Source organism: Xiphophorus hellerii, chromosome 5, assembly GCF_003331165.1.
Source record: "Xiphophorus hellerii strain 12219 chromosome 5, Xiphophorus_hellerii-4.1, whole genome shotgun sequence".
NCBI lineage: Eukaryota > Metazoa > Chordata > Actinopteri > Cyprinodontiformes > Poeciliidae > Xiphophorus > Xiphophorus hellerii.
In genome coordinates, this window is record NC_045676.1 from 227,029 (window position 1) to 237,500 (window position 10,472).

The following is a 10,472-nucleotide window of genomic DNA, read 5'->3' on the forward strand; positions in this document are numbered from 1 at the left end:
CCAGATCCAGACAATAAACCGGGTCAGAACCAGAAGGTCACTACAGGTCCAAACCCAGTCCACAGGTTCTGGTGAAATTCATTAGGAACTGGTCGGGTCGGGTCGGGTTAGCTCGCCACAGAACTCCCACAGATCAGACCCGTTAACCGTCGTTCTCATTTTCACAACATTCTCTTAAAGTTTGGTTAGGATTTAGAGTTTTGGTTTGTAAATCTCAGAGGAGAAATTTTGATCTTCTCCTTGTTTTGCTAAGCAACCAGTAGTTACACCTTTATTCACTCAAACACCCTGATTAGTTACAGCCATCAGAGGACTGCAGGGTGACACACAGAAAGTCCACCAGTGACTGTTTGCTCATTTAATGGGTGAGGGGTTAAGGTGAGGGGTTAAGGTACGGGTAGGGTTAGGGGGTCACCCAGAGTTCAGCAGTAGCAGGAAACAGATGCAACCATCAAATCCAAGAGACAATAATAAAATCAACTTCAATCCAACACCTCTCAGCCTAACCTCTGTCACTGAGCGCTGGGAGAACAATTTGCAAGACAGACGGAGAACTGAACCACAAACTGCAGCCCAATGTGTTGACATAGGATCTGTCCCGGCAGAGTGAGGGGCCCCTGGGAGCCGAGGCCTGAGGGCCCGGATGCTGGAAGAGTCCCGATTCAAAGCTGCAGGTGTTGGATCTTGGGGGAATTTCCTCTTGCATGTACAGGGGCTCTGCTGCAGACTCTTCCTGGTGGATCTGTGGCCCGTTGATCCGACCTGACAGGAGGAACAAGCCGCCGCTTCTCTCCTCCTGCAGACGACTAATGATGCTCAGAGGTCACTCTCACGTCACCGTCTGCCTCTTCCATGGGCTGTCTGCTTGAATAGATGATCTCAGATCCACCTTTGCTTTGGAGACATGATGTCACGTCTGTGTTCTTGTCCCGGTCAGGTCAAGGGTCACAGTCCTTTAGCCTGTAAACTTTCCTTCAGTTTCCTGCAGTTTCAGTTCTTTAGGCCGATCATCAGCACCGGCTCGCCTCTCAGACATGTCAGCAGCCAGTGTTCAACTTTACTGAGGTTAAAGGTCATTTCTGATTCACATTCAACATGATTATTACTAATTCTCCTTTTCCTGACCTTTCACCTGGCAGCTCCCTCCAACACACATCAGTGATCTTTGATTGCAGTTACAGTAATAGGATCAAAGCAAAGCTTGCATGACACAAAACATAAAAACACAACAATATAGATGTTACTTCATATGATTCATTTCATGCACTATTACTGCCAAACTAAAATGTCCAGCATGGGGAAATGGGATGATGTCCAGTTATCCTGACAGTTCACACATAAAACATTTTGTTTTCATTTAAATCGGGGAACATTTTCGATCCTGGGTTTCTAAAAGCCGAGGGGCCACAAACCTCTGGGGCCTACAAAACATCCTTTACTGGAATATAAGCTCCTAATTTTGGATTACATAAAATGTCATTAGCCTGTTTATACATACAAGCTTTAAAATAAAATAATTCAATTTCTTCAAAGTTGCCTGAATTTATTTCTGTAAATGTACTGAAAATCTGCTTCTCCATCTGTCTAGTCCAAGTATTTCTGCTGGATAAATCCAACTGAAGATGTTTGTTAATCTCTGATCTGCCGGATTATTGAACCAGGAAAAGGTTTAATAATGAACACATTAATGCCTGGATATTAATGAACACATTAATGCCTGGATATTAAAGGAGCCAGGTACTAACGGGTTCATTCCAGGTTCGGTCCAAGCTGCTCCAGGTATTAACGAACCTGTTCCCAGTCGGTCTTGGACCACAGAACAGGAACCGTTGGTAAAAGTTCTGGATGATCCACATCGTAACAGTGGTGGGTCCAGAACTTCAGTCTTGGTATCCCTGGATCTCAGTGCTGGGTTTGACCCGGCTCATCAGAACATCCTGACTGATGGACTCTCTGGTTCTGATCTTATTGGCTTAGTTTGGGCCAGACTCCAGCGAACTGGGTCTCAGAAACTGCAGACAGAAACACTTTAATACTTTATAAATATTTATTCTGATCATTTTACACAAACTTGATTTAAAAGATTATTGCAATGATTCACTCAGCGGTCCAGACGCTGAACCAGAACTGTTTTTGGTCCCGCTTCTGGCTTCAGCCATTGTTCCGGTTCTAGTCCTGCTTCTGGCCCCCCCTGGGCTTCCCTTCCCTCCAGCGGACCCAGCAGGACCGCCTGGGCCTCCAGCAGGGTGGTGTCGGTCTTGGCTCCCAGGAACCGGGCGGTGAGCTCCGGGTCCAGGACCCTCAGCCGGACCCTGGAGCCCCGCTGCAGCCTCTCTCCTCCGGCCGCGGGTCTCCGGCAGACGCAGTGAAACTTCCCTCCGAAGTCGATGTACAGGTCGTCCCGGACCACATGGAAGATGTTCCCAACCACAACCTTGTCTCTGACCGGAACTGCCTGGAAGAGCGAGGCGAAGGTCTGCTCCTGGCCGGAGATGGAGGCACTCTGATCGGGCGCGGAGGTCTCTGCCTCCCGCTGGAGCTCCGCCTGCCGCTGAAAGGCTGCCGCGAAGCCGGCCCCGGCTCTGGTTCCGTCCTCACTGTCCGTGCTGAAGCAGGCCCGGACGGAAACGCTCGAGGAGAAGCGGAACGCGGACCGGCACCCGAACCTAAGTCTCCACAAGGCTGCCATGTTGTCCTCCAATACCGGAAGAAGACGAGTTCCCTTTGACTTTCCTGTTGGGCCACAGCGCCGTCCCCGGATGATTTTAGGTTAATGCAAATCTGGACTGGAAATCTTAAATAGCTTCATAAACTTTTCAAATTGTAAAAGTTTATTTGTTTATTATTGTCTGTTTGAAATAAATAGAAAATTAAGTTTATTATTTTATGTATTTACTGGTTCGTGTTTCGCCCCAAGAGCATCGATTCTAATCCTATGCACCAGGGGGCGCCTATGAGACGTCCTTACAGAGTCCTGCGCCTGCGCAGTGCGTTCAGCTTGTAACAAACGGAGCCAAGATGGAGGTGTTTGTTGTTGCTCCGAGCTTCAGGTGCTCAAGCTTCGAGTTTCCACCTGGTTCTGTTGTCAGAGACGTTCTGGAACGGTTCATCCCGCACCAGGTGAGTGATTATATCTAACAGAACCGGAACCGAACCTTAGCGTGGGGTTACAGGGTTTAAATCGGAGCTGGAAGCCTGTTAGCTGCTGAGCTACCGAAGGCTAATATAGGGATAATAAAAAAAATCTACGCACTTCAACATGCTATAGGTTGACAACAAGCTTTAACATAAATCTCCTATTTTGCTATAGAGCTGTATTAAAGTTAGTTTAAGATGTTACAGTTTCCAGGAGGTGTTCTGATGGATGATTTGTTTTCTTCTAACCCTTTATTGTTTGCACGATTGTAAAGAAGTACATATGGACCTTACCACAGGGCCGCTTTTCATTGGCTGATGCCCATTCTACCTGGTCACGTGCGTGGCCGTCTCACAAACACACTTAGCTTCCCGTTAGCTAAGTACAGCATAACGGCAGAACTGATACAACTTGTACACCTTGAAGCCTGTCTGCTACACAGTCTGACGTTAGCTAAACAGATCAATATCCAATGTGTCTGTATCTGACATACACTAAAGATTTTATTTTAGCAGAAAAGGCTTTGGACTAAACGGTTACTCGTGTTAGCCACGTTAGCACCAAGTACAGCTAGTCAATCAACCATCGCTGTGTTCAGGGAAGCGCTGATTAATAATCGATAAATAAATATCAAGCCTGGAAACTTGATATCGTAACGAACTGAATGTTATGTTTTTAACTAATCTTTGCTCGTCTTGCGGGGCGCAGGCGGTTGCCACGGTAACAGGTGTGCTTAAACTACAGAGAGAGAGAGAGAGTAAAAAGGTAGGAGTGGTGTTGAGTTGATCACCTGTTCAGGTTATTTTACCTTTGTTTCCCTTTGCTGTGGCTCATTACAGCCGCTGTAGTTTCTAAACGTTGGACTAATTACCTCGTTCGTTTGTGAGTTTACGTCATTCACAACAAACATCAAATAGAACAAATATATTTCATAAAATTTTAACAAACAAATGGCTTCTACTGCGGTAATTATGTGAAATTAAATGAATTATATCCCAACTTCAGAAGATTTGCCTTTACCTTTACAGAGCTCTTTGGTTCCTCCTATCAGTCTGTAGCTTCTCATATTGAGGTCAAAGTTCAGATCTACCATAACTGACTGACACCTGCTGGCCTCAGGTTTGCAACCAGCTTGTGACTGAGAAACCAGTAACCTCCTCCCAGATGATGACAAGAACTTGTTAGTTCCTCTGTCCATTTAGTAGCTGAAATATTGTGAAAATCCGCTAGAAATGTCATGTTTCTATGTAAACATGACATCAGTCATGTTTACATAGAAACAACCAGGCTTTGTTTGTGAGACTTGCGGTCACGTGGGTCGTTGTGGGCGGAGCTTGGTAAGGTCCATTGTGACAGTAACAGAAAATAACTAAATGCAAAAGAAACATTAAATGAGCAAAACTAGTGTTCAGATATAGTTCCTGCTGGAACCGCCTCTGATACCAGTATTTCCAGTTTCAATGGAACTGGGAGTTAAAACGGTTCTCAAACTCTGAGAGCGAAACTCTGAACAAATAAAGTTTTGTGTTTAGAGAATATTTGTATTATTCTAAATAAATGTATTTAATTTAGATTTATCCACCATTTTGTGACAGTGTCCCACAGCGCTGTGTGACCTTTATATTGTCAGAAACTAAAAATCCGAACCAGAGGTCTCACCCTGAAGTGGTGACGGGTCGTTGGTTCTGTCTCAGGTCCAGTTTTGTAGGAATCTTTACTGATCCAGTATTTCCTATCAGGACTGGTATGTCACCACTAACGGCCGTCTGTCTGGGCTGGAGGAGCGGCTGCAGGATGGGGCCGTCTACCGCCTGGAGCCCCGGCTCTGTGGAGGGAAGGGAGGTCAGTTCCAGGAAATGCACCGATCCCATGACCAGGTTTTGGCTCCATGTTTCATTGGTTTTCCAGGTTTTGGCTCCATGTTTCCTTGGTTTTCCAGGTTTTGGCTCCAAGTTTCCTTGGTTTTCCAGGTTTTGGCTCCATGTTTCCTTGGTTTTCCAGGTTTTGGCTCCATGCTCCGGGCTTTGGGAGCGCAGATCGAGAAGACGACCAACAGAGAGGCCTGCAGGGATCTGAGCGGCCGCCGCCTTCGAGACGTCAACCATGAGAAGGAGTAAGCTCCTCCTCCTGCTCTGGATGTTGTTTTGTAGTGAAGAGTCCAGATGGGTTCTGGTTCTGGTTCTGGTAGGATGGCGGACTGGCTGAAGAAGCAGTCGGAGCGCGAGGCGGAGAAGGAGCAGCGGCGGCTGGAGCGTCTGCAGAGGAAGCTGTCGGAGCCGCGGCATCAGTTCGCCGACCCGCAGTACCAGCAGCAGTGCCACGACCTGAGCGAGCGTCTGGAGGACTCGGTTCTGAAAGGTGACGGGTCACCGGAGCTGCAGTGGGCCGACCTAGCTGCAGCTCCGGGTCCTTAAGGTGTGTGTGTGTGTGTCACAGGCCTGCAGGCGACCTCCAGCGGTCAGGTGAAGGTCGGAGCCGACCCGGATCAGAACCGAGCCCCTGCGAGGAAGAGGAGGAAGACTGCAGCGGCGGCCGGGTTCTGGTCGGTGTGTGAAGTTCTGACCCGGCGAAGGGAGCACAGCCCGGCTCTGACCCTCTGTTACCATGGTTACAGGACGGGTCTGGACGAGCTGCTGAGCTCTGAGGATGATGAAGATGATGAGTCTCCGTGCAGCGGAGGCGCTGTTACCATGACAACCCAGAGGGAGGAGGCGGAGCCTGGACCCAGCAGCAGGTCTGTTGATTGATCTGATATTGATATCTGGATCAATATTCAGGTTTCAGTGAGAACATGCCTGATCCCCAGAGGTCAGAGGTCAGCGTTAGATCAAAATGTTTTTCCACGTCTGACCAGCTGGAGGCGCTGCAGGTTCAGAGACCATTGATTGGACCGGCCGGCCGGTTCTGGACCGATCCATGTTTAGCTTCAGGATGGGTTCTGTTCCTGGGAGCGCTGGCTGAACTGGTTCTGATGGTTCTAACTGGTTCCTCATAATCCGGGTCCAGATGGTCCAGCTGCAGAAACCCGTCCAGCGCCGGTCCAAGCAGCTGAAATATTCTCACTTCTAATTCAGAACCAGCTGTTCACTCTAAGCAGAACCGATCCGAACTGGACCAGTTCACCATCAGAACCAGAACCAAACCGGTTCCCATGACCCGGATCCAGCCTCAAGTTCTGCTGTCTCCTCCAGCACCGCTCCAACCGCCAGAACCTCAGAGGTCCAGAACCCCGGGCTCCCGACGGAACCGGCTGTTGGACCGTCAGGGGACCAGAACCCTCCTCAGGGCTGCAAAGAACCGGCCCAGGTCCAGAACCACGGGCTCCCGACGGAACCGGCCCAGGTCCAGAACCCCGGGCTCCCAACGGAACCGGCTGTTGGACCGTCAGGGGACCAGAACCCTCCTCAGGGCTGCAGAGAACTGGCCCAGGTCAAGAACCCCGGGCTCCCGATGGAACCGGCCCAGGTCCAGAACCACGGGCTCCCGACGGAACCGGCCCAGGTCCAGAACCCCGGGCTCCCGACGGAACCGGCTGTTGGACCGTCAGGGGACCAGAACCCTCCTCAGGGCTGCAGGGAACCGGATCAGGTCAGAACCAGAATCTAGATGCTTAAACGTGATTTAGAGCAGAACCCTCTGCTGTGTTCTGACGGTTCTGGTTCTGCCTCAGCAGTTGGACCTGTCCTCGGTGCCATCCGTCCAGCAGCTGGAGTCTCTGGGTCTGGAGGTTCTGAAGGAGGAACTGATGCGCCGCGGCCTGAAGTGCGGGGGAACGCTGTCGGAGCGCGCCGCCCGCCTCTACTCCGTCAGAGGCCTGAGTCCAGACCGGATCGACCCGGCACTGCTCGCCAGAACCAGGAGGAAGTAGACCCAGCTGGGAACTTCCTGTCTGGAATGAAGCTTCCGGGTCTGGATGTTGGAATCGTTTATTTGAACATGTGAATCGATGATCAGATTTTGTTTTTATGAAATATTAATAAAATGTTTCAGAACCAAACCGAGTCGTTTCTCAGTCTCAGGGACCGGTCCGGTCAGAACCCGGGGTCCCAGGAAGTGACCCGAGGAACTTCCTGCTCCTCAAAGCATTCGATGACATCACCGGTGCTGAAGTCCACCTCGCCGTCCGCCGACACGCCGCAGTCCATCCCCGCCTTCACCGTCGCCACGTCGTCCTTATGGTGCTTCAGCGCCGACACAGAACCTGCACCAGAACCAGAACCGGCTCATTAAAGCTGAAGCATGTAACTTCTATACCCTAACCGTCTCCACGGTGACGCACTGCTCCCGATATGTCAATCATCCTTATGCATGTGCTGCCAAATGTTCTATTGGCAGAAACGACGCCTTGCTGCTGGGGAGGCTTTGAGCAGCGTGTACATGAGCATGATTGGGAGCGCTGGTTTAATGAAACATTTCACTCTGCAGCTTTAACTGGATGAACTGGATCCCATCAGAACCCGACAACTTAAATCCTCAAGGTTCAAGTTCAGAACCAACTGGATCCGGCCCGGTTCTGGTCTCACTCACCCTCCCACACCGTGTCTCGTCCTCGGATCAGCCTAAACTTCAGCCGGCGGTCCAGCTGGCCCTTCTGGACCCGGCAGCCGGCCACCAGAACCTTCTTCTTCCCCACAGAGACGTCGAAGACGGCGAGGACCGTCGCCTCACCTGACAGGAGGGGACAGGTGGGACGGTTCTGAGAACCTCCAGCAGTCCGATCTTACCCGGTTCTGCTGTGGTTCTGGACCTGGACTCACCCACGGTGCTGCGGTGGCGCTGCGGCGGCAGCTTGCTGCTCAACTCGTGGCGCAGCTGCTCCACCAGCTGGTAGATGACGCGGTGCAGCCGCAGGGCCACGCCCCTCCGCGCCGCCAGCTGCGTCACGCCGCGGCTCGCCGCCACGTTGAAGCCGTACACCGACCCTGAGGAACGGAACCGGAACCTGCTGCCGTTACCAAGACGACACCGCTCGGCCCCGGGTCGCTCCAGCACCAGAATGTCGGACCTACCTCCGAACGCGGCGGCCATGTTGACGTCGTTCTCCGAGACGTCGCCGACGCCGAAGTGGATCACGTCCAGCCGGCACTCGTCCTGGGCGTCGTAGCCGTCCAGGACGTTCAGCAGCGTCTCCACCGACCCGTCCACGTCACCTGTAGGTCAGAGGTCAGAGGTCACCAGTCAGCGCCGTCACGCCGGGTGGAGCGCCGTCCCCACCTTTGATGACGAGCGGCAGGCCGAGCTCGTCGCTCTCCGTCCGCTCGCTGGGCCGCACAGAGAAGCGGATCTTGTGGGCCCGGTACAGCTCCGCCCTCCTCTGGCGCCAGCTCAGGTGGGCCAGCGGCTCGCGCTCCCGCCGGTACTCCTCCAGGTGGCGCTGCTGCTTGAGCTGGATGGCGCTCTGCTCCTCCAGCAGCTTCTGCTGCTCCGCCCGGTGGCTCCTCCACTCCACCACCTCTCTGGCCCGCTGCTGCAGGCCACAGGACAGGCTTTTACTGCAGCGGTCCACACAGGAAGTAGCTAGCACACAGCTGGGACGGGACAGGTTGCTCATTCACTGATCACACACCGGTTCTGGCCCGGTTCTGGCCCTCACCTCTGACTCCACCTCCAGCACCGTCTCTCCGGCAGACGGCAGCTCCTTCCATCCGACCACCTGGACCGCCGCGCTCGGCGCCGCCTCCGGCACCGCGCGCCCGTTCTCGTCGAACAGGAAGCGGACCTTGGCCCAGCAGCGGCCGGCCACCAGAACGCAGCCGCGCCGCAGCGTCCCCCGCTGGACGATGGCCGTAGTCACGGGGCTGTGCACAGGGAGCGGGCCAATCAGCGGAACTCCTATCGGAACCGGATACGGTTCCGGAGGACTCACCCTTTGCCTTTGTCGGTCCGGCTCTCGATAACGACTGCCTCCACCGGGCCGTCCGGGTCCGCCTTCAGCTCCAGAACCTCGGCCAGCGCCACCGTGGCCTCGGCCAGAGCCTGCAGGTTGTCGCCCTGGAAACAGCGACATCATCGGTGAGGCCGCGCGCGGGTGGGCCGGACCGCGGCGGTCGGGTTTGGGTCGGATCACCTTCAGAGCCGAGACGTGGATGGCCTGAACGTCGCCGCCGAACTCCTCGCAGACGACGCCGTGCGCCAGCAGCTCCTGCTTCACCCGCTGGGGGTCGGCCTGCGGCTTGTCACACTTATTCACCGCCACGATGACGGGGACTGGGCCGGGCCGAACCAGAACATCAGAACCAGAACCTCGAAACCACCCGGCGCCCCCCCCCCCGCTCCTACCTTTGGCGTTCTTGGCGTGCCGGACCGACTCCACGGTCTGGTTCATGACGCCGTCGTCGGCCGCCACCACCAGCACCACGATGTCGGTGGCGTTGACGCCGCGGGCCCTCATGGAGGAGAAGGCGGCGTGGCCCGGCGTGTCCAGGAAGGTGATCCGCTCCCCGGTGGGCAGCTGGACTGGAGGTCAGAAAGACAGAGGTCAGAGGTCAGCAGCTCTACACAGAAGGATGTGGGGGCGGAGCCTCCCAGCTGGCCCCGTTACCCAGGAAGGCTCCGATGTGCTGCGTGATGCCGCCGGCCTCCATGGCGACCAGCTGGCTCTTCCTCAGGCTGTCCAGCAGCGTCGTCTTCCCGTGATCCACATGACCCATGATGGTGACCACCGGGGGGCGACTCGCCAGGAGCGCGGGGTCAGCGGGGGGCCTGGGGTCACAGGAGGGTCACAAACAGGTCAGTTGGCTGATCATCGGGTCCGGTCCGGTCGGGTCCGGTCCGGTTCTGCCGGTACCTCCTCTGGGCGTCTCTGTTGGGCCGCTCTCGGCTCTCGCTCAGCTTGGCCCATCTGAACTTCATCCCGGACCGGATCACCGCCTCCTTGATCCAGCTGTCTTCCAGAACCGAGTCGGGCCGGAGCGAGTCCAGGTCCGCCGGCGTGTTGAGCAGCGCCTCCAGAACGTGGTCTGTAGCAGAACCGGGTCAGTAGAATCTGCAGGAGAATCGGGTCGACGGCGTTGATCACGCTGCTCACCAAAGTCTCTGTTCATGGCCGCCGCCAGCGCCGCCGCCGTCATGCCCTGTCTGATCTCCACTTCCTGTTTGTCCACTTTGAGCTTCTTCTGCTCCTTCCTCTGACCTTTGACCTGAACCAAGTGAGTCATCAGCCTTTACTCTAGTCCACCAACCACAAGCTAAGCTAACATCCACAGCCTTACCTGCTTGGAGGCCAGTCGGCTGCTCTGAGGCCAGGTGAGCAGGGGGGCGGAGCTCCGAAGCAGCCGCGCAGCACGCATCACTGATGACATCACACTCATAGCTACAGAGGACACAGGTGGAGGAC

At 54.2% G+C, this 10,472-nt stretch overlaps 3 protein-coding genes across 8 annotated transcripts in view; 1 reads left to right on the plus strand and 2 right to left on the minus strand.

Moving 5' to 3' along the window:
• Positions 1 to 2,028: 2,028 nt before the first annotated feature.
• Positions 2,029 to 2,743, minus strand: mrps28 (mitochondrial ribosomal protein S28). 2 transcript variants are annotated; one of them, XM_032563229.1, is made up of 2 exons: positions 2,178 to 2,741; positions 2,029 to 2,141 (listed from the first exon to the last, which is right to left on the minus strand). In XM_032563229.1, the coding sequence occupies exons 1-2, from the start codon at positions 2,687 to 2,689 to the stop codon at positions 2,102 to 2,104; spliced, it is 552 nt and encodes a 183-aa protein (XP_032419120.1). In that variant the 5' UTR covers positions 2,690 to 2,741; the 3' UTR covers positions 2,029 to 2,101. The 2 variants fall into 2 exon arrangements, with proteins under 2 accessions (XP_032419120.1, XP_032419121.1); XM_032563230.1 differs by having other exon boundaries at positions 2,034 to 2,150; positions 2,187 to 2,743.
• Positions 2,744 to 2,975: 232 nt separating this feature from the next.
• sde2 (SDE2 telomere maintenance homolog (S. pombe)) lies at positions 2,976 to 7,133 on the plus strand. Of its 2 annotated transcripts, XM_032563204.1 has the most exons (8): positions 2,976 to 3,120; positions 4,876 to 4,978; positions 5,138 to 5,249; positions 5,325 to 5,494; positions 5,573 to 5,678; positions 5,751 to 5,870; positions 6,328 to 6,724; positions 6,807 to 7,133. In XM_032563204.1, the coding sequence occupies exons 1-8, from the start codon at positions 3,019 to 3,021 to the stop codon at positions 7,002 to 7,004; spliced, it is 1,308 nt and encodes a 435-aa protein (XP_032419095.1). In that variant the 5' UTR covers positions 2,976 to 3,018; the 3' UTR covers positions 7,005 to 7,133. The 2 variants fall into 2 exon arrangements, with proteins under 2 accessions (XP_032419095.1, XP_032419096.1); XM_032563205.1 differs by lacking the exon at positions 2,976 to 3,120 and having other exon boundaries at positions 4,947 to 5,013; positions 5,045 to 5,249.
• mtif2 (mitochondrial translational initiation factor 2) overlaps positions 7,045 to 10,472 on the minus strand; it is a 4,329-nt gene continuing 901 nt past the window's right edge. For 2 of the 4 annotated variants that reach the window (XM_032563175.1, XM_032563176.1), the window contains exons 2-14: positions 10,348 to 10,448; positions 10,164 to 10,275; positions 9,924 to 10,095; positions 9,678 to 9,838; positions 9,416 to 9,592; positions 9,204 to 9,343; positions 9,003 to 9,127; positions 8,730 to 8,934; positions 8,351 to 8,603; positions 8,146 to 8,286; positions 7,894 to 8,058; positions 7,664 to 7,804; positions 7,045 to 7,337 (exon numbers count right to left, since the gene is read on the minus strand). In XM_032563175.1, the coding sequence (XP_032419066.1) occupies positions 7,168 to 7,337; positions 7,664 to 7,804; positions 7,894 to 8,058; positions 8,146 to 8,286; positions 8,351 to 8,603; positions 8,730 to 8,934; positions 9,003 to 9,127; positions 9,204 to 9,343; positions 9,416 to 9,592; positions 9,678 to 9,838; positions 9,924 to 10,095; positions 10,164 to 10,275; positions 10,348 to 10,446 (2,061 nt within the window). In that variant the 5' untranslated portion in view covers positions 10,447 to 10,448 and the 3' untranslated portion in view covers positions 7,045 to 7,167. Of the gene's footprint in view, positions 7,338 to 7,663; positions 7,805 to 7,893; positions 8,059 to 8,145; positions 8,287 to 8,350; positions 8,604 to 8,729; positions 8,935 to 9,002; positions 9,128 to 9,203; positions 9,344 to 9,415; positions 9,593 to 9,677; positions 9,839 to 9,923; positions 10,096 to 10,163; positions 10,276 to 10,347 lie in introns of all 4 variants that reach the window. The other 2 variants (XM_032563174.1, XM_032563173.1) reach the window with 2 other exon arrangements.

Excerpts from the sequence above, each read along its gene's own strand:
- mrps28 (XM_032563229.1), bottom strand. The coding sequence starts at position 2,689 with ATGGCAGCCTTGTGGAGACTTAGGTTCGGGTGCCGGTCCGCGTTCCGC. Across the intron at positions 2,142-2,177 it reads GCCCAGGGGGGGCCAGAAGC|GGGACCAAAAACAGTTCTGG; the intron begins AGGACTAGAACC and ends GAAGCCAGAAGC.
- sde2 (XM_032563204.1), top strand. The coding sequence starts at position 3,019 with ATGGAGGTGTTTGTTGTTGCTCCGAGCTTCAGGTGCTCAAGCTTCGAG. Across the intron at positions 4,979-5,137 it reads GCTCTGTGGAGGGAAGGGAG|GTTTTGGCTCCATGCTCCGG; the intron begins GTCAGTTCCAGG and ends TTGGTTTTCCAG. Across the intron at positions 5,250-5,324 it reads GACGTCAACCATGAGAAGGA|GATGGCGGACTGGCTGAAGA; the intron begins GTAAGCTCCTCC and ends TGGTTCTGGTAG.